The sequence below is a fragment of the Buteo buteo genome, chromosome 11 (genome assembly GCF_964188355.1).
Source record: "Buteo buteo chromosome 11, bButBut1.hap1.1, whole genome shotgun sequence".
NCBI lineage: Eukaryota > Metazoa > Chordata > Aves > Accipitriformes > Accipitridae > Buteo > Buteo buteo.
The window spans coordinates 18,487,815-18,510,763 of NC_134181.1; the positions used below are offsets into that span (position 1 = coordinate 18,487,815).

The window sequence follows — 22,949 nt, forward strand, 5'->3', positions numbered from 1 at the left end:
CAATCATAAGCATCACAAGCACTTTTTAAATTTTTAGGGTGGTTATGAAATGTTACTTAAATCACAGCTATAGATATTTGTGCTGGTTTTGGCTGGGATAGAGTTGATTTTTTTCATAGTAGCTAGTATGGGTAGTTAAACCATGACAGTACTACAAGTTCCATGATGCTTAAATGTACTACAAATGGAGAGGAAAAGAAAGGTGAGGGCTTGAAGGCAACAAATTGGCAAAATAAAATTTCACATACAGTTTATTTTTATAGTCAGTCTTTCCTGCAGAGACCTACCTTACTTCTTGAAGGATCCACCCCTTATAAAGCAGTATTCTTTGAACATGTTGGAAAGGTTAGGTAGAATGCAAGTAAAAAACTACACTATCCTGTCAGGTGTGGAAATGTGCAGTCTGAACAAAACTAAGAAATTCTGTCCCAAGCCAAACTTCACTGGCATCTTCTTTCATTGTGTCTTGCCTGACGAAGGATTTTAGAAATGGGCCTCAAACCACAGGCTGAAATAATGTAATCTTCAAAGCCAGTTATGAACAAGAAAAATCCGATTAACAAGGCCATTCACAAATATCTGAAGTACAAATATAATTTCATGATGTAAGTGGCAGTTTGCTTATCAAGGGCCCTTATTGCTGATTTCTAACTTTATTCTGTCACTTGTGTCATCCTGTAGGGTGATTCTCTGTGTTGAGTACCACCATTAGAAGTGAAAGCATGTGTATATTTAACATCATAGAATCATTTAGGTTGGAAAAAGACCTTCAAGATCGAGTCCAACCATCAACCATGCCCACTAAACCATGTCCTCAAGTTCCTTGTCTACGTGCTTTTTTAATACCTCCAGGGATGGTGACTCCACCACTTCCCTGGGCAGCCTGTTCCAATGTCTGACAACCCTTTCAGTAAAGAAATTTTTCCTAATATCCAATCTAAACCTCCCCTGCCACAACTTGAGGCCATTTCCTCTCGTCCTATCTCCAGCGACCTGACAGAAGAAGCCAGCACCCACCTCACTACAACGTCCTTTCAGGTAGTTGTAGAGAGTGTTAAGGTCTCCCCTCAGTCTCCTTTTGTCCAGACTACAAAACCCTAGTTCTCTCAGCTGCTCCTCATAAGACTTGTGCTCCAGGCCCCTCACCAACTTGGTTGTCCTTCTCTGGACATGCTCCAGCGCCTCAATGCATGTAACATTCATATGAAGAATTCAGCATCAATTGTCCTTGCTTTTTTTTGTCCTGTAGTTGCCAGCAAGGTACTTACTTCTTTCAGAGAGAATAGCGAATTAACCTTTAATACTTGCTGTCAGAGTTACAACACAGAGTACATGATTACATTCCCTTCCCCACCCCTCCAAAACAATAAGATGTCCAGTGTGAACCCAGCATTCACCCTGTGTTCTGATGGGTTAATGCTATCCATATGTAGGACATAGCACAGTGATTAGTTGGAGATTTAAAGAAGACCAAACTGTTTTCATGGGATGTGCTGGAAATGTGTTTCCACTTCCTGCTTCTGAGATATCAGTGGGTTTTTTTTTTTTGTTGGGTGGATTTTTTGGTTTGTTTTTTATTGTTTGTTTGTTTTAAGGCAATCCTACGTATACTGTGTGAAACTCAATGATAAAATAGTTCTTAAGCATGTAATCTTAAAACACAACCTAAGGGTAAAATGCCTCTGACTTGGCTGGCAACAAAATGTGGAAGACATTACTTGTGCAGTTCAGGAGGGGAATACAATGTTGTTACCTTTGTAAAATCTGTGTGCTTCCTCTCTACTGCAGGTTTTCAGGTATTTAGTTGCTTTACATCGTATTGGTGTTTCTCTCCTCCTGTTGTAATAATTGTTTGGAATTTCAAGTGTGCAATTCATATCAGAAATTCAGTACATTACTATGTATTTTTAAACCATTTAATAATGACTCTTAAAATATGCCATAATAGCATATGTAATGTGGTAATTGGTTAATCTGACCTGAGTATCTCCGATATTTATTAGCATTTATTTATTTAGAATTATTTAAAGAAATATGGAGATACTGCTGTAGAACTGTTAGGACTCTTTCTTTTATACGTATCGTTTGTATAGTGAAACAAATCATGCATTAATAATCTTCATATGTCACAACTTACAACGTTCTGTCATGATTAAGTATGATTGTGAAAGAATACTTATGATTCCCGTCAACCTATACCCACACATCTGACTGTAACCTATAGCTGTAAATTCTTAAAATTTGCAGTTACTGATTTAATTAGTTATTCTTTATAAGGATTTTTTCACTGTACTATTCAAAGGTTACAGATACAAAGCACTGACTGAAACAAAGGGGACAGTTCAGGACCTCTAAAGGAATTGTTTCAGGCTTTTGGCAAGCTCAGGTGAATTGCGTTTATCAAGCTTATATTCAGTTTTTTTATTGAAAGCTGGGATCCAGTGTTCTATGTTGGGGATTGTAGTGGGACCTTTAAACAGATATCTGGGACTATTTTCAAGTTTTGGTATTTAAGGTTAAGTACATAAGTATTACTGTCAGAAACTATTATTATCTGTAGGTACTGTTACGTGATTTTTCCTCTCTCTAGGAAGCAAGTTTCTGGAAACCATAAGAATGTGTAAAGAAAGGGAGTTAGCTTCACTGTAGAAATTCACAAGAAATGGTGGAAAGGTTTATAGATAAAATAAGATTTATTATGTGTAATCATTATTTTTAAAATAGACTTTCTTTTATGTTCCCCTTTTTAGTAGAAACAAATGATCCTATAAAGCCATCCCTTCAGTGTTGTAGGATAACAGCATGTTATGATGCAAAAGTCTAACTGTTTTCATGCAGTGGAAAACGTGCATGCTGACTTACTGCCTGCTTTGTGTTTTTTAAAGGCACCTTTTCTGGATTTTAAAATTAATTTCCTGAAAGGCAGGTTGAAATCTGACTTGGAAGTAGATAGTGCTAGTAAAGTGGGTTTGAGTTGTACCAGAAGGAGCCCACAGATGAATCGTAGGTTAGTGTGCTGCTTTTGTGCTGGTGGCATTTATTTGTTTTTTAAAAGCACTTTGAACATAAGGTATTATGTTAGTAAAAGTTTTGATCATCAGTTTTGTGCATCCATATGCTGTTGCCACATTGCTTAATGCCTTCAGATTTCAGTTTACCTGATTCTTTTTTTCCCTCAACACCATCAGTATCTACCTCTTCCCCAGACTAGAGTCTAACTTCTGGACAAAAGGAAGTAGGTGTAGTGAGTTGTTCAGAGCTTCACACCTGCTAATTAATACCTGATAGGCTCACATTACAGCCTTTCCCTTACTGAGGGCACTAGTTTGCATCTGTTTCTTTTATTTATCTATTAATTTTAATGAAATACGTGGGAACTTAGTCTCTAGCCTTTGTCTGGTTTGGCAAACAGTCTCAGCAGTAGTTAAAGCAGATTTACAGGCAACCAATAAAAGGTGTGATTATGTGATACTCACTTCCTTAGAAAACCAGATTAACAAAATAAAATTATCCAGGCCTTCCTGGAGTTGGAAGCAGTATTTTGCGTACAAGCAAGATACTGCTGATTAGCAGCGTTATACCTTGCTGGGAGCTGTTTCCTCCACACACTGCTGGGTTCTGAACTCCAGCTGATACCAGAGCTGATGTGGCCAGAAGAGGATATGAGGAAAAAGGATATTACGTGTGGGGAGATGAGGAGGAAAATAAGTTTGGAAATTTGCTTTTATCTAGAAGGGGAACTTTTATATAAAAATAAGAGATCTAATTGGCATGCATTGAGGAATGTGAAAATAGAAAGGACTAGTATGTCAAGGACTGTTTTGATGATAGAGGTGCAGCACAGCAGAACGTTGGCCTTTTTTGAAAATTTACATTTTTATTTGTTATTTTTGCCCTAAAAATTGTTGTTATATGAAACTATTTCAGTTTATCATGTAGCTCTCTAGAATTCTGTACATCAGAATGAGACAGAATGGTCTTTGCAACTGTTGCAAAAAGAGGAGTCGCTTTGTTACTGCTTAATGTTCTATTGTTTGTATACTTAAAGGTAATATTATCTACAGATTCATCAGGGGAGCTTATATGTTCTATTGATTTCTGCAGAATCCTCAGATATATTTATTTATTTATTTAGAGATTTGCCCTGGTGATACTCTCTGGTTACAGGCCACTGATATAGATCCATAGTTTCTGCAATATATTGGAATATCAAAATAAAGTAACAAACACTGGCATCTATTTCTTCACCATATTCTAGACTCATGCTTGATAACTTGTCAACTTAACCTTGTCTGTTCTTAAATATATGAAATACTTTGGTTCCTGTAAAAAGAATAATTCTTTTGCTATTTTTGTTGTTTGTTGGTTTGGTTTTTCTCTCCTTTAGTGGAAGACCAAATATTCCAAGCTGATTTTCAGAAAATCTGATACAATACCTGAAGAGCTCCATCAAATGGTACAAGAAGGCTTTCTGACCTTGCGAAAACACGATTGTTTCTTTCAAGATCTTGTAAGGATCAAAGGAAAAGATTTTGTTACCCCAGTGTCTCGTATATTAATTGGAAACCCAGGATGCACTTACAAGTACTTGAACACAAGATTATTTACAGTTCCTTGGCCTACTGAAGGTTATGATATAAAATATTGCAGTCCTCAAGTACATGATGCTTGTAAAGCATTAATCAGACTTAATGACTACTTGCATATTGAAGCAGTCAAGGCATTACAAGGGCAAAATTTGTTTGAGACCAAAGAAATTAAAGATAGTACTGTAATAGATAGGGAGCAAAATTTTGCTACTTCTTTTATGGATAAAGGGTCAGTTTCAAAAGATCAAAGCAGTTGTTGTGTATCAGTGGATGACTACATAAGTCTAAAGAACAGAACATCTTATAACTTGACTTTATTAAATTATATGGATCCACTACAAATGCTATACTTGAAACAAGAACCTTATTTTGGAATGGGGAACATGGCAGTGAGCTGGCACCGTGACGAGAATCTGGTTGAAAGGTCAACGGTTGCTGTGTACAGTTATAGCTGTGAAGGTGAGTGATGGGAGGTATGAGTTAACTAGTGATATAAATATCTTAAATCCTTGAAGCTCTTTTATGTTTCCTTGTGTGTATGTACATAAGCACACCTGCATGTTAATCTAGATTTGTCACGTGCTTCTGAATCCATTGTGGTACTTTTTGTATTTAAGCCCTATCTTTATTTCTACTAAAACCTATACAAAATATACCTGTGTTTACTGCAGCTGGCTTATCAGTGGTTCTCTAAGTAGATTTAAAAATTGGTATGATTAACTTCCTGACTAAGAGCCAGGAAATCAAAATCTGTCAAATACTTATTTCAGGATAACGCATGTGCATATTTGCTATCTTGTAAAATGTTTTGTTGTAGTTGAGATCACCATCTTTATTGTGTTATTTATCATATACAGACTTGCTTCTGCTTTATGCTGATTTTACTACTCTTCTTTCTTTGGGAAGATCATTTTAGGTTGGTTTTGTATGAAAATATTACTGTATTTGCTTGGAAGTACATACGTTTTCTCTAGGCATGCTGTAGTGCTAATAATGCATGTTTTGCGGAGGACTTGCCAACATTTCTGTAGTTGGGAAGGGTGAAAGTTTTCCATTAAAAGACCTGTAGTCTGACAGGCTTTGCAGGCTCTTAGTTATTTAAAAACCATTTAAATGCAGTATTGGGAGGGGAAAAAATAGTAGTTGTAGTTGAAGAGTCATTAAATACTTAATTTTCAGTTTATGTACCTTTCCCATTTTTATCTTTATTTAAGAACAGACCTGAGGATTTTGGTTTATTTTTTCCTAACAATTTTTGAACAAACCCTTGGATTTTTTTTAATGCTTTCCAGTTTTGCAAACATAAGATTAGAATTTAGACACTTGATTTGAATTTGCAAATGCTCTGTTACGTTTCATAATTTGGTCCTTCCAAAAATCCTGTGATGTTTGCTTCAAAACATGGGAGGAATTCATGTTGACTTTGGTAGATTTTGGCTAAAGACCATGATGTAAAAATAATAGCTTATACTTTTATGTGCATTCTCCTGTTAGTTTTGTTATTAGTTTTGAAACTATGGGTCGCTTTGTTACTTATCATTCAGCTTAAATCATCATATTTACATTTTCCTGGGCATAAAACATCAACTGGCTTAGCAAACTCAATAGAAGAGGTTCCCTAACTAATAGAAATGTCATTTTGTTCATTAACTTCTTTCTGTCCTATTTGCCAAAGGCAGTGATATTTTATGTCCAGTAAATGTATTTTTTTAGTAGTGCTGTAGATAAATATTTTTTCAGTAACATTTTAAGTTAAAGAAACATAAACGTGAACTTGAAGTAATAATGGTGTGTGTGAGGATTTATTATAATATGCTTAAAAACTTTTTACTTTAACATAAAACTTGCTTGTGGAGGGGGAAAAAATGAGTCCCTTTAAGTTCACAGAGCTATAAATTAACAAATAAGAAAGCTGCTATGTTTATTCATAACTCACCACTTGATTTTGTTTCTTCAAGTTCAGCAAGTTAGGTAAAAATTATGCTGTTTTAACACCATGGCAAATTCTATGCAAGATTTGATTGATGAGGGTAGAAATAAATATTTGAATATTTAAGCCAAAAATTATTTTTATATCTATATGTAATTAGTGTTTTTGCCACATACGGGATTTTTTTCATACCTGAAAGTTTGTTTGGTTTTTTTTCCTGAAGAATTTCAAAATAGATGTGAAAACGTAAAAAAAGCTAGGAGCTTTCCAGTGAATAAATTGATTATTCTATCATTTACATTTACAAAAAAAAATATTAAAAAATTACTACATCAAATTTTTTGTATTTTTGCAATGATTCTGAAAGTTTTTGATTAAATTGAAATTTGGTTACATAGTGTGTGTGGGATCTCTTGGCAGGAGGTGGTGATATTAAAACCTCAGTGTAGCTGGAGATAGTGTAAAAGATGCTTTTTTTGGAAGAAAATTATTTATGAAGTCAGATCTAAATCTCAACAAGATTGAATTCCACTTGATAGCTCTTGAGCATGGCTCAAGTTAGTTTCATGAACTTTAGAAGGATTTTAAGGTGCCTAGCATGGCTCCTGAGCATCATGAAGAAATGTCCTCTAGTATACCTTTATGTGATAACAGTTCACTCACACCTGTCTGGGTTCAGGTTGTGGTTGCCATTGTATATCCCTAAAGGGAAGCTGTGTTTATAGTTGGCCTACTTATTCATAAATTGGAGGAAATGGGACCTGTTTATGAATATCGCATTGTAATTAAAGTGACAGTAAATACTTGTGTGTGTTGAAGTTTTCTACCCAGCACATCCAAGAGGAGTAATTAGTCTAATTGATTTTAGAGCAATAAATAGATTGTCTTTTTGCTCTTCTGATTTCCTGTTTATAGCTTTCAAATGCTGGCGATTAGAAACTTATCGGTGCTTATAATATTATTTTTTCCAGTTCCATATCACTTCAATGTGTTGGTGGTTTCTGCAGTTCACAAAGACTGTCAATATTTCCTGTATCTCTTACCAAGTTCTCCATAACTGTGAAGCATGAGGAAGCTCCCCATCTTTATGATGATTGTTGTAGAATGGTATCTTTGACTCCTCTTCCCATTTTCCATAAATACAGTTTCCTTTTATGCCAGTATCTTTTATTAGTACTTACTCCATTAATTCATTTAGTATTGAATTAGCATTGAATTCTCACTGTATATAGTGTATAAAGACTATCACAAAATCATTATAGAATACATAATAAAAAGAGTAGAGGTGGTCAGAAAATTTCGATGGAACAATTTTTCCTTAGAAGATGTTGATTAGATGTATTAGTAATTTTCTGGGAGAAAACACTGATTCTGTGGGAAATTCAAACATAAATTAAGCATGTTGATATTTGTTAAAACTATGTTGATTCTCTTTTCTGCTAGGTCTTGGGCATTCTTTTGTCAGCTCTCTATTCCACAAATTCTCAGTGGTCTCTGTGGTACTCCAAACACTGAGGATCTGTGGCAGCCCCTTAGCACGGGGAAGCTTGGGCTTCCCGAGCTTCATGGCTAGTACCAATCTATGCTGCTACAAATGCAGAATCCCCGGGTTTTCAGATTTTGAACAGCAGGAGCCCTAGGAGTCAAGCAATCTTACTGTATTATGGCAACTGTTTGTTGGACTGTTTAGAGATGCACAACTCAGGTTATGTGGTCTTCTTTTTACTTTAATTTGCATTTTTATATCATTATTTGTTTGGTACCTACTTATTTGATTAAATGGTATTGAAACAGATACTACTGTAATTAAAACAACTTTATTTTCTTGTTTGCTTGTTCAATGTTTGGTGCCGTAATGAAAATCTAATGTTTGAAACTTTGATTGGTATTAATTGGAGTAGAAGCAGTTTTTAATATGCCAGAAAAGAAATTTGAGAGCCAACATAAAGATATTGGAATAAGCTGATATTTTAATTAGTATCACTGTTTACTTGTTTCCAGTTTCAAACTGTTTCAAATCAACTTCAAATGAGGTACGTTTGTAACAACCAAGTAAGATGGACATTTTGCTTAATGCTCATCTGAATAGTATTTGCTTTTATTTACATTAAAATAAAATGCATTACATTATACTAAGTTAAAAGTAGGTTAAGTGATAAGAATAGGCTCTTACAAAAATTTGGGAAATTTCCTTTTAATATGTATACTACATGAAAGTGCATGAGCAGTAGTCATGGTGCATATGCAGAACTGAATACATTACAGAATGTGTGTTCAATTATACTGTCACTAACACTATTTGGAATTAATTTACTTTTCAGAATTTACCATGACTAGGAATTCCAAATTTTGATCAATTTAGGATTTTTAATAACACATTAGCTTACAAATATCCTGTGACATGAGAGCATTAAGGTAAAAACTTGTTCAGGATTTTAATATAGTAAGCTAATAACCCATTTTTATTTCATGGTCTATTTATAAAAGTGAATTGCAATCCAAATACTGGTGGAATAAGGGCATTTTCAAAAATTGGATTTTATCCATGAAAATTTCCTAATGAACAGTTTTCCCTCAGGTCTTTCTAAGTTTTGTAGGAAGTTTTATTGCTTAGCAGAGCACTAGTTGGTTCTAAAGATGTTCTTTGAAGTAGAGACTTATTACAGTTACTAACTTAAAGGGGATGGAAAATAATGTAGTCACTGGAAGTGTCCATCTTTCTCTTACCTGGATTTCCTACAAACTATGTTTGAGGTTAGATAAGTAGTTTTTTCTAGATTCTTAACAGTATCTTGTTTGTCTTCTTCCTGTAAGGCCTACTTGCAGTATAAATCTCTTGAAGTACTAAACAACCTGCTCTGTTCACTGACAAGGTAATGTTGAAAGGTGTAACAGTTAGTTGCAGTAATGACTGGTCTTGAAGGAGGTTTTATGCTTCTTTTTGTAAAATGCTGTTTGTATTTTTTCACACTGTGATGTTAGAAGCAATATCCTGGCACTAAACCAAATGACAGCTATTTCATTTCTACACTAATTGTGATTAAAAATAATTGACATTCACTACAGATGTATGTTTCCTCACTAAATTAAAAAAAACCCAAACCTGAAAGTACAAAAGCAGTTCAGAATTGAAGTCAATCTAAATTTGTAGTTGACTGATAATCCTCTTTATGTACTGCTTAATGGATAAAAGTCATGGAGTAGATGCTTCTGCAGGATGAAAACAATTACATTAAATGGTTTCTAATATCAATAGTGTAGTAAAAATATTGCTTGTTGAAAGAATACAAATAGTATGTAGAAAAATACGTATTACTTCTTAAGAAATTGCTTCCGTTCCTGGAAGTGTTCAAGACCAGGTTGGATGGGGCTTTGAGCAACCTGGTCTAGTGGAAGGTGTCCCTGCCCATGGCAACGGGATTGGAACTAGATGATCTTTAAGGCCCCTTCGAACCCAAACCATTCTATGATGAAATAAGTATGTGAGTGAAATGGTCACATCTGTAATTTGTAGGTTCTGGCCAGTTGGAATTATGTTCTGAGAGAATCACAAATTTTTAATGATCCAATTACTCTTATAATAATAGGTTTGAATCCCTGTTTTCTAAAAAGAAATCATAATTTGAATTAAATGTTGTGGGTTGTATAGTTGTTGGGTTTTGTTTGTTTTGGGTTTTTTAACCATGCTCTCACTGATTTGATCAAATAAAGTTTCTCCTTCAAGAATAAAGGGATGACAGAATATTCTTTGGTTTTAGTGCTTTTGTTCTTGATATATTTGGACACAGTATTCCAAATATGAATTGATAAGAACAATGTTGGCAAATCTTCCGATTTTTCTTTTTGTGAATGTCAGTTGCAAGCAAAACTTAAAATGTTAGTACAGTTTAATTAACCTCTTATGCTATGGCTTTTCAGTAATAAGGTAGAAGAAGTAACTCTTGTTAGATACTCATTCTTTCCCACCAGCTGCTGAAAATCAAAGCATGCTCTGCTTTTTTCACTTCTTGCATATAACATGTATAAATTGCTATGGAAGACTGTAATAATGTATATATTTCATTAATTGCTGGACACGTGCCAAAATTCTTTTAAACTCTGGAAAAATCAATCAATCTGTAAAAAAAAACTAATTCCTTTTTCCGTTCTATATAACAACGGTCAGTTAGATTTAATGACAATGTAGATGTTTACAGTCCTTGTTTTTAGCAATGTGTTGGCAGGGATTCTGTTGTCTAAGAAGTCATGTTTGATTTAAGATTATATTTAGGATGTAGTTTGGCATTACAATTTTACTTGAATAGAGAACATTCAGGTTTCAGAGTGTCAGAAAACTCTCAAACTCTGGAAGATTTTGGGGCCAAATAGCAAAGAAACCTTTCAAGGCTACTTTTACTGCCTGCTGTGGAACAATAACCAAACTAAACCCAGGAAAACAAGTTTCATGTTGTTCTGAACCTAACCATGACCCAAAACTGGTAAGATCACATCTTAGAGCTGGAACATCTCTGAAATTTGAGCTGTCTAATTAGAAGCACAATGTTGTGGCCAGTTCTCTGCAACTACATTCTCTCTTTCATGGTTCTACCTTAATTACAGTTTTGATGAGGTATTGTTGTTAGTTGTGGTAAGTTTGTTACCTAGTTGTACCATTCCATTTGGGATCCAAGCATAAAGATTTCTTGCAGGCCAAATTCTGTAAATCTTTAATGAATAGAATTCGAATTTGCAGATAGTTTTATTATATTTCTATTAAATACTGCTACATTTGACCATTTCTGTATGGTCTACTCTAAAACAAATACGTGTTCTTAAGGTGCCGTGTATGTGCAAGTTCCACATGGTTACTGTCAAATATCTATGGTTTAGATGCATCCAAATGTTTTCACTTAAATGGGAACTGTAATTATATCAATGAATATACAGCATTCAGTCATGCTTGAGATGTGACACAGAGAATTTAATAACAACTTCTTTTTATGTAAAAGTTTGTCAGTGCTACCTAGAGATATACCACAAATGTTAAGGCGTTTTTTTTTTCCCTCACTCTCACCTTCAGAATAGCTTGCATTTAAAAGCTAGTAGCAGCTTGCTTCCATTTGTTACCAAAATAACATGGTAGGAGCAATCAGTTGCAATTGCTGCTGATAATTATAAGGTGCAATAATTGAGAATATAGAGAAAAGGAGACTGTGAGCTCCATTTGAACTCTGTACTTAAGCAATAAAAAATTTATCAAACTGCAAAAAATAAGTCATTTTAACGAGCACATTCCAAAGGTGCTGGATTTATGAGGAGACCCCAGGAAACTTTGATTGAAATTGCTGTCTCTGATTGTAGTTCTATATTTTATTGGTGCCATATTGTGAACAGTGCTGCTGCCAAACTGAATGGGAAAGCAGCATAACAGAGAGTTAACTCAGAAAGGTTACCTCTTTTTATAATATCCATGATGTATTGCATTAAAAATGCCTTGAAAGCCATCCTATTTGCAGTTTTCAGAAAACATTTTTCTTAAATTAAGTTACAATTTATCTGAACAGGGCAGAAAATATGAAAGCCCCTTGAAGACTTTAGTATTGATTTTTCTGAGTATTTGCTAGGTCTTGTTTTCTCATTTGTGTGCTCCTTGATAGAAAGGCCTAGAGCTGCTCCGGGGGAATATGGGAACTGAATTTACAGTAGAAGTTTTAACTAAGAACTTTAGATTAGCTTTTGAAAAGGTTTTGGTGCTTTGCTTCCTGAATTTAGGCAATATTTAATTGACATAGAAAATTAAGACAGTTTATTAAATATTAAAGGCTACCCCCAACTAAACAAACATTGCAGTAACCATGTGAGATGAATGACTTGAATATTTTGAAAGTGTGAGTTCAAGGTCACTTTTTATGTGCATATTATAATAAGAGTTATACATTTTTATTTTAGTGTTTTTATTCAGGAATTAAATGAAGACAAAAGTTTTAAAAATCATTGCACAAAAGCACATTTGAAATAGACAGTGAAATGGGCACACACAGTTACTAACTTACAAGCAATAATTAGGCATGCTACATAGTCGATCATTTCTAACCGTTCACTGCCATCCTGTGCCACCTGCTTATTAAAACTTCATCCTCCCTCTGTCAAAATGCTCTGTTACTTTAGCCATAAAACTGTTACACCATAGCTCCCAAATACCCTGTTATAAATGCTGACTGTATCTTTCAATTTATACTGCAGTGAAGTAAGCTTATGAAAGTAGTTCTGAGGGATTAAGCTCTAAATACTATTTTTATGCAGTGGATTATTTTTTCCCCAAGCTCAACACATTCATGTTGCTTAATGATAAGAAAAATGTTGTGACAAATGTCTTGAAGCTTCATTGGCTCTTGCACATGTTATCTACCATGTTTGACTAATAATTTTGAGAAGAGAGTGACAGATATGATTCCAAGATTTGCTTAACTTTGTTGGTCTAGATTGTGTTTTGTACCCATTATTTCACGTTATTTTGCCTTAGTTTATGATTTGGTGAAATTGCAAGTATGTGAATGAATGAAATTGTTCCTAAAATGCTTTGGCAGTTTATGACTTGAAATTCTTTCAGAAGTTATCTATTTTTATGTCAGTGTTGCTGCATTTTTTTCCTTTTTTTTCTTCTATGCTTACAGTTTAATAATGTAAAAAAAAAAAAATTGAGTGAAGCTTAACTAAAACTCCCATTTCACGTACTTGAGAACTTCAGAAAAACTTGAGTCTGTTACAAACTTTGCCTTGATTTGCCTTTACTTTGTAGTTAACATAAGTTTTCATCTCAGTAAAGTAGGTTGTAAAAAATTCTTGATCTCATATGGCTTTGCTTTTTTTTTTTTACCTATTATGTACTTTTGAATTTGGAGATGGTAATTATACCAAATGGAGATTATAGAAATTTTAAGTCTATTAAGATTGTACCAATGTGGGGTATCATTAAGTCTGTATTGTTAGACCAGATTTTGTATTTTATGGTTCTCACCTTGTCTGTCCTGTTTGTGGTGTTTTTCCCTCTCTCTTTAAAGGCTCAGCTGTGGAAGAAAGTAATGAACAAAAACTGAAGGGAAGAGACCCAGCCGTTTGGCATGTAGGCTTGAAGGTAGCATGGGACATAGAGACACCTGGATTAGCAATACCACTTCACCAAGGAGACTTCTACTTGATGCTTGGTAATTTTGAAGGGCTAAGAAGGTGAACTTTGAAAACAGAGAAAATGAAACTTATTTTAATATCGATTATCATACCTTCCTTTCATTTAGGACTTTCCCTATTTAGAATGACATGAGATCTGGCTAGAGTGTATAATAAATACTGTCCACTTCCAGTGTGTTTTGGTGAACTTTTTTTTCCTAATGTTTCTTTCACTTCACAGCTAAGAAAGGAAATATACTTTTTGAGCCTTTTCTGTCCTTTGTGCAGTCAGAATTGCTAGCCCAAGTCAGGCTTTGGGCCATAAGCAAAACTTCTCCAAATCTTGTGAGAAGTTGAGCTGTATCTGTCCCATCCTTGTATTTGTCGATGCTGATTCCTTTTTCTATTCTTAATGCAGTTTTACTGAGTAACTGTGAGCATCTGCGTCTGTTACGTTCAGTAAAAAAAATTCCTGTTCTTGAATTTGGCTTATGGAGTGGCTATGTATTACGTAAGCTGTGGCCGTAGCAGTCTGAAAGTTTTTTTTTTTGGTACTGTGGCTATTGAAGTTTCAACCGTTATGCCAATCTATGGATGTTTTATTGGTCACCAATTTTAGACATGACACTTCGTCTGCTACACTTTTCCATGCGTGTATTCAAACATACTATTTTCTAGTAGTAGGTTTATACTAAGGTCATAACGAACAGAGCTGTCATACTCCAAGAGCAAGTCTCAATATCTCAAGTGTAGAGGATTAAAAAAAGAAAATTAAATTGAGTTCATTTACTTGAGCAGCTGAGCTCACACACTAAGGTTTTTTCCATTGAAAGAAATGAAGCAAGAACTGGCTAAGGCTTGTTGACACAAAACTTGTTGCTTTCTCTTTTGGCTTGTGTTTCTCGTGATTATCATTTTTGTTTAAACAAATTTTATTAAATCACACAACTCAAAACATGAAGGGAATGCTTCTGACAACATCACATTGTCTGTCAAGCCAAGTCACTAAACAGGCCATCATCTTCAAAGAGCAAGAGCACTTGCAGTGTTCCCTGTTTATGTGTTTGTGACTTGGAAGGTAGACTCCATGGAACGTCCCTAGAATGACCTGTCTGTCACACTGCCAACTTCTTGGGCTGAACAGTCTTTTTGCTTTTCCCTTTCACATTTATCTTCCAACAAATATGAAAACAGTTTACTTACTACAAGCAATACATTTGTGGGCAGTCTTAAAAAACATATACCATTCCTTGTTCTTAGTTACCTCATCAAATCCTGTGCACTGTCATCAGTGAAGTATCTTGAGTAAGAGAATTGGACTTTCTGTGCTCTTAAGTATGTTCAGACATGAACAATCAAGTGTTAAGATGTGACATCTTTTGGCACAGTGGTGTGGATGTGCCTCCCTTTTCTGTATTTGTGTGGATAAAGTATAGCAGCCTGAGGGAAACAGAGATATTTCTTATATGAAAGTGAAGTTTAAGTGGCAGCTAAACATTCCTAGAAAGGGAATTATTAATCAATTTTTGTGCAATAGCAGTTTGGGCATCAAGTAAACTTCTTACCTAATCCTTCCTGACTGGAAAGTTTGTGCATGCGCAGCTTTGCTGGGCAACAGATGCAGAAGGCAATTAATAAAAAAAGGGGTCTAACTTCAGTATTTTTATTGCAAAATACTGTAGATTGTAGTTGACTGAGTTACCAGATCATAAGGACATTTTTTATTCCCCGATGGAATTTATATACAGTAACTAAAGTATTATCAGGGATGCCATCTGAAGGGTGGGTCAGAAAGTTAGTTTATTTAACACGTAACATGATGATCATGTTTAGATGGAAACAAAGGATATATTAAACATTCTTCTGAAGATGATGTGTAAATCACTTTCTTATTAATGCTTTGTAGAGAGCTACAGATTTGAGCTCTGTATTCCAGGTGTTTGATAATCTCTTCTGCATTTCCATAACCTGTATTTTTTTTTCTCAATTACTTTAAATAAAGTTGTTACTTTATACAGTTGGAGAGAGTATTCTCAAACTGGCCCTTTTGTTAGTTTTCTATGTACAGCAGAACTGCCTTTATCGTTTTCCCTTGAAGTGAAAGACAATATAAGTGGACATATACAGTTTTAGTGTATTTTTTACTGTAAAGATTTTTTCGAACTGACTTTTAAGAGGCATCTTGAGGATTCCATCTAAAAGATAAAATATGAAAACTCTGTATAAAAAGTAACTTGACAATAAATACAATTTTAGATTCATTTATCTTGTGCGTTTGTATGTGATACATTCCAGAAGCTCATTTTAGTAAGCAGAGTCTTCTTGCTGGCATAATTTTAAAAGCAGTGGCAGCAGTGTGTAAGGCATCTAGAAAATATGTTAAGAGTACTGCAGTTAGTAGTAGCTGTTGATGTACAGGGACTGATTAGTAGGACTCTCTACTTTTTCTGACTACCATTGACTCATCTGACTGTAGCAAAAAACTTAGCAATTCTGTAGGTCTGTTCTTCCAATTGTTGAAATGGTGCAGTGCTTACTGCTTTATACAAATGTTGCAAAACACTGAATTGTCAAATTCAGTATGTTGCTTATAATTAAAAAGTCAGGTCCTATCAATTCCTGTACCTGTAATACCCCAACTATTTCCTAATATTGTACACACAAATCTTAGTTAAGAAAATGTGGTAACTTGATATTTCTAATAGTAACGTGCAATTACAGTAACTTGTAAATCCTGACCAATGGGTATATCGAAGTAACAAAAAGATTGGGGGTGGGTTTTAGTATTTCTAGTAGACATTTAGTAGTATTTATGTTCATCTCTTCATTGGGTCTATAAAATGTCTTTTCTTATTCTGGTTAGAATTTTAGTAAAACACAGTCTTAAAATGTAAATTTAAACCTGCATTCTCAGCAGTCCTCTTCAGATGAAATGATAAGCCATAATTTAAATGTATGTTAGTACTAAACATGAGATGATCAAATCCATTCTTCAAGTAAGCTATTACAATAGTATAAATGTATTTTGTTTAAACAAAACCAAACAAAATCCAAAATTACTTTCAGTAAGACAGGTTTTTTGTGGGTTTGGTTTGTTCTTTTTAAGGCTTACTTTTCCTAATATGAAGAAAAAAAGATCTGGTGAATGACTGCAAATCTGCTGCCTAAAAACTCAAATCTGAACTTTATGTCACTCATGAAACGGAAACACTTTAGCTCAATTTAGAATAATATATTGGTCTGCAGAGGAAGTGCATACTGAACCCTGCTGTCTCAAGTACACAGTCAAGGGGTGTCTAATATGAAACGTGTTGGGTGCATGCAATAAATCCAAAACGCGTGGAGGTAAGCAAAGGGCCCCATCTGCTCTGTCCTAGAGCATGCTTAACTAGGGTTGTCATGGTCTTACTATTAAATTGGAATCTTTCCCCTAATCTTTGAGTTAGACACGACCAGATTTGCAAGCAGATTTACAATTTTCACTAATTTTCCTACCATGACTTCAAAACATACTTAACAAAAATACATTCTGGACTTTTTCAAAGGGAGATTTACTTTTCTGCAGCTGTTTCCCATAGATCAAGCTCTTGCTTGAAGGTTAGGGTTTTAAAACAGCATGAAGATGAACTTGGAATCTTATACCACTCCCCACTGCCAGCAAATTATAGTTCAAGAAGCATCAAAAAATTATTTTCTTAACCAGCCGGAAGTAGGGTGCACACATTGCAGAGGTTGGCTTGTGGTTAATGATGAGTATTTAATGGAAACATTTCCACATGTATGTAGTGGCTCATTAAACTATTTCTAGATATTTAATCTGCTTCTATTTCCACAAACTAACTTGAACCCTCTTTGCTCTCTAGCATCTTGAATGCGTTGGAGTTTTTTAAACACTCCCCCCTCCCCGCCTTTTTTTTTCTTGAGTCCACATTTAATCCAAATGCTGTATTCCTTGATTATTAAGACTTGGAACCCCAGAAGCATATTTGTCATCACCAAACTTTGATCATGAAATTTGGCAAATCCCGGACATCTTTTTTTTTTTTTTTTTTTTTTTTTAGTTCAGCCTTTTAATTAATTCTGTGTTTTGTTTGTGCACACTTGTTTTAAAACTAAAAATATTTATTAATTAGGGACAGATCATCTCTCTAGCTTTTGGTTAAGAAAATAGTATTCCATTGCCCCATAATTTCTTGGGGAAGGAGACATACCTTCCTGGTGCTTTTTGTTGACATACCTACAATAAAATCAGTTTGGTTAGGTTTTCTCCTGTTGAAGCACTGTGTGCGGTTGGATTCAAGTAGAATTGGAAATGGTGGAAAAACATTTTTGTGCTTTTGAAAAAGGCACTGTAATATGGTTAAAAAGAAAATTCTTTATTTGTTTAAGGTAGTTAAGAAAACTAATAGCACAAGTCTATTTCACTTTTTTTTGTAGATATTTGTAGTGTTTAGAATATCAAAGCTTTTGCCAGTGCTTTAAAACCCACTGTACCTTTTATCTGCTTCGTGAAATAGATGACAAAAAGACAACTGTCAAAAAAGTTCAGGAAGAACACTTGAAAGAAGATAGAAATGATGATATAAATCCCTGTTGCTAATTCTGTGAGCATTTTCCATTGTGGTTTGTGTTTTCCTGGGAAGTTCTTTACCTAGAAGTAATAAGTTTGGGGCCTTTAGTCCCTACTCCTTTCAGTAAGGATTGGCTAAGAATTAATTTCCTTTCTTCCTACCTTGTATTTGTTGTTGTCTTAATAGTCTGTAGTGACTTGGGTATGCAGTCATTGTTTCTCTCTGAGGGCTTTGGCTCCTCACCTCACTGGTGCTCTGATAATTAGTTAAGTAGTAGAATTAGTCAAGTATATGTATGTTAGTTAAGTGTATATACATACACATATCCATTAGTCCATTCTTCTAACAAAGGCTAAGCAAACAGAGGGCTTTCGGTGTTTCTGCTGTTGGTGCCCAGGTAATTCAGCTGTCTAGAAGAAAGCATACAGTGAGGTGGGGACAGAGCAGGGACAGGGACTGAGAAGAACAGTATCAGAGAGAAAAGAGAGGAACTGGCAGTAGTTTCAAGCAGTGGAGAGGACCGTGCTGAGATTCTGTGCTGGGAGGGATGTATCTGAGAAAAGAACAGGATGGCAGAAGTCTGTGCAGGGGAGGGACAGAAAGATCTATGACATCAACTTGCTCCCACCATTTAAAATAGAATATGCAGCATCCAAATTCCAAAATGTACTGCTGTCTGTAAATAGCAGGAAAATCACTGAGAAGCTTGTCTGATAAGGGGGTCCACATGGAGAATAATAGTCTGCATCTGATAGTAGAAGGGTGGTTAGGTGTTAAAACAATAGCATTAGGTTTAAGTGCTGTAAGCCTGCTTCTCTCGCAGAATTTCCATGCAAACATTGGCAAGTCCCTTAACCTCTCCTTACCCTTAGGTTGTTCTGTGTCAGTTATCAACTTTACAGAGGCCTTGTATGGATACATGTATTAAAGCACCCAAGTACCTTGGATAGTTTCGTGGTGTTTGGATTTTAGTTTTTGGTGGTGGTTTGGGGTTTGTCTTGTTTTGTTTTGTTTTTTCTTTTTCCTGCAGGTGTGAGGAATAGGGATTAGTATTAAACAAAAACTCCATTTTTTTACTATGTTTTGCACAAGGTATGTTATGTGAAATTTCTGTAGCTGGAAATTCTGTGTCAAATAATATTATGCATTTGCAACTAATCGGATCATCTGCTAAACTTCCTTGTGATTTCTTAGTACTTCATCTGTAAAGTCAAAATCTGATCTCCAAATTATTTAAACAGACTTCAGGTTGATAATTTTGTTTTTCAAGGTGGCTTTGGCCACCTGTACACAATCATACAGGTGATTAATTTCTTTTAATAAATCTTGCCTCAGCTATAGCTGTCCTACAATGGGATCTGGCAATAAGGTGGCAGACGATTCATTGGGAGTAGCAGGCAGAAAGTGGTTGAAATAGAAGAATAAACCAATCCATTTAAAGGAAATACAGATTTTGCTATATACCTGTATGCAGGAAATAGTGTCCTTGTTTCTTAGGTGGTCCACCTCAGACAGAAAAACGAAGTTATTTTTTCCAGCATTCAAACACCAAGTGTCTGTTACAAACCAAGTTGTGTTCCTTTGAATACAAACAAGCCCTTTACAATATCATCAGTAGTTTGAGGAAACTGATTTAGGCATTATGCTGCCTGAAGTGCAAGTAATTATCCACACTTGCACAGTGACTGGTGGCACAACGGTATCCTGTTAATACAGGTAAATACGTATAGCTTTAATGTGTGTGATTAGGCTTTGATTGAGAAAATTCTCTTTGATCAGGATAGCACTCTAGTATGTATTGAACGTCATTGGTTTTTCTTGATTGTTTTCTAGAATTACTATTTTAAATTTGGGTAATTTGTAGTGTTTTAAAATTTATAAACAAGTGAAAAGCCTGATCAAACTTCAGAAAAATAGTCTGTGCAAGTGACAGCATTTTTCACAGACATGGGAAAGCTTTGGGAGAGGAACAGTCACATAAGCAGAAAATTGTAGTCCAGTTCTCAAAAACCTCTTTCTTACCTAGCTGTTAGTTAAATGACATATGCATCTTGTAAGCATCTATATGGAAGGCAGGACTATTTTAAGGAGAAGAGACTGTGTGGCCGTTCTTGAAACTGTACTAAATACATTGCTAAGTTGGTGTTAATGGTGATTTACAATAAAAAGCCACTTCTCATATGCGTTAGACAGTTCACATGTTTTGTGGCATTTTGTTTTTGTAATAAATACTGAATTGAGATGTCCCTGCCATAGTTGTCCTGAATTTGTGGCAAGATAAGGGCCCACTGTTTTGTGGCAGAAAAGATGCCATGTTGGCTCTTAGCTCACCACAGATTCAGAACTGTCTGACAAATAACTTCTCTGTATGCAGTTTTCCAAAGCAGGACTGATATATATGTTCCTACTTTTATATGCATGTATTTTATGTGATGCTTAATACTGGAGAAGCTGTGTTTTGTTTTACCAAACCTCACCGGTCAGTGTTTAGTCATGTAAAACTGATGTTAACTCCATATGTAATATATTTTACCTAAAACCACAAGAGGACTGTGGTAGTTTTGACATGGGTGTCCAAGGAAGGTAACAGTTTTGGTTTGACTTTAAAACCAAAACAGTAATCTGGACATAGTGTTCTGTATCTGAATAAAACCTTTTGCTGCCAAATGGACAATGGCCAATTTGACAAAGAATGCTTTTTCTTTTCAATTAATATATTTTTAGAAGAAAAAGAAAAGCAAATCTCTACTGTAATCTTTTAAGATCTAGAATGTATTTTTCAAATTTCTGTTGAGACCTGCGATCCATGAAGCTTCAGCTATTTTTGTATGATTACAGTTTTAGATGAATTATAAACTCTTAAATTAAAATTACAGGCATCTTAGAGTCATAAAGGATTAGAGACATCAATTTCAAGGGCGAGCTCTACAATGAAAGATTTGCCAAACGTTTGAATAAAGGTGCAAATCAAAATGTAGTACTTTTAATGCTGTTTGCTACATAAAACACACCACAATGAACGGGCACTGAATGGGGTGGTGGAAGTGTTTAGGTTTGTTTTCTGTTGCAATTCTTCTTGTATCACAAGTGATTGTGATACTTAAATATTGCAATGTCCAGAGATAATACTGTTCTGTGGTCCTTGCAAGACTTGGCTGTATGCAATTTAACTCTCATATGTTTATGTAGGAAATGACTTCTTCCTATGTTCTTTTTTTTTGTTTTGGAGTGTTTTTTCAAGCTTTTCAACTTCACCTACCTGCAGACCTTGTCCAAATAGAAAATAAGCTTCTCATCTAAACTTTCTCAGTGGGAATTCAATCCTGTTTCATAACACCTGTCTGCCTATTCCTTATATAAATTGTTTTTCTGTTTGGTTTTTTTTTTTTGGTTTTTTTTTTCAAGTTTATGATGCTATCTGCTGTCTTGGTCATGAACTTTAGTAGTTGCTTATAAAATTCATAAAAATAAGACACTGTTCTTACAACTAGGATAAATTCAGTCATTTTTCTGAATTCTTATTCATTAGACTTTCTCAGTTTTAAAGTTGCAGACTTGTTGCAAGGTAAAGTAAAAGTTTTAGAGCATATCTTTTTTCAGTAGTAAAGAGAATACCATTAAACCTCACACACTGTGTTCTTTTCAATCTGATAGTCTGTTATTATGGTCAGAAGAGTGTTTTCAAAAATTAGTAGGAATTTGGGACACCAGGTTTCAGGTATGCAAATATTGATCTCTTAAAGAGAAATTATATTTATGTGATAGAAGGATGAAGCTTGATAATTTCTCATCATGCTCTATTAAGATGACTGAAGCTAAATTCCCTGAAAGAATAGGTATTGTTGAAAATACAGACTCCAAGTTAACTAGCTTGTAGGCCTCTATTCCTGTCTTCTAATTTTGTCTATGATGGTTTTTTGCTTGGTGACACTCCAGGTCACATAGTTTTGTATGGTTTTTTTAGTCTCTTTCTGCTAACTTACAAAACTATAACCCAGGAGTGATTTTACAGATTTTTCTGAATGTCTAATTAAGGTTGAGAGGGCAACATAATTTTAACACCAAAACTGTTTGAATTGAAAGCACTTCATGAATGGTTTTCAGCATAACAGTGATTTAGTCTGAACTTTTCCAGAAGAATATGTTTCCTCTCAAAAGTTCTAGTTTGTCAGGATTCAAGCATTCTTCAGTTATGATAACTTTGAAACTCTGATGGCAACCAAGTAGGTTCCATCTACAGGGTTTGTGGGGTCGTCTGACAGTTTGTGAACTCAAGTCCATGACAGCCCTCTGGCAGGCTACAAGAAAGTCACAAAGGAGATACTTTGGAGACAGGTCTTTGAGCAGATTGTGCTTTCTAGGTTCCCAGTTTCTTGGCTCTGAGGTGAAGGGAAAACTTCAGATAAGTTTCAGATAAAAAGATGAAATAATATGTCTTTGTCTTTCTTCTTTCTTTGTTTCTTTTTTCAAGAAATGTCAGTACAGTATTGTTTAGTGATTTTTAAGAAGCAAGTAGTCTGTTATTTATAGTGTCCTTGACTTTGAAAGAATTAATTTGTTTAGTTGAACTTTTCCCATAAGAGGTGGGAAAATGCCACTTCTAAACTGTATAAACTGGGAGAAAACTAATATGAATAGAGATCTTGGTAACACTAGGACAGTGAATAGTTATCATGCTCTACTAAACATTAGAGCTCTATGAAGATAGTACTA

General features: G+C 34.8%; 1 protein-coding gene across 7 annotated transcripts in view; it reads left to right on the forward strand.

Moving 5' to 3' along the window:
• Window positions 1-22,949, forward strand: part of FTO (FTO alpha-ketoglutarate dependent dioxygenase) — a 260,795-nt gene that overhangs the window by 49,971 nt on the left and 187,875 nt on the right. For all 7 annotated transcript variants that reach the window (XM_075040261.1, XM_075040268.1, XM_075040264.1 and 4 more), the window contains exons 3-4: window positions 4,388-5,048; window positions 13,560-13,703. In XM_075040261.1, coding sequence (XP_074896362.1) covers window positions 4,388-5,048; window positions 13,560-13,703 — 805 coding nt within the window. The remainder of the gene's footprint in view (window positions 1-4,387; window positions 5,049-13,559; window positions 13,704-22,949) is intronic.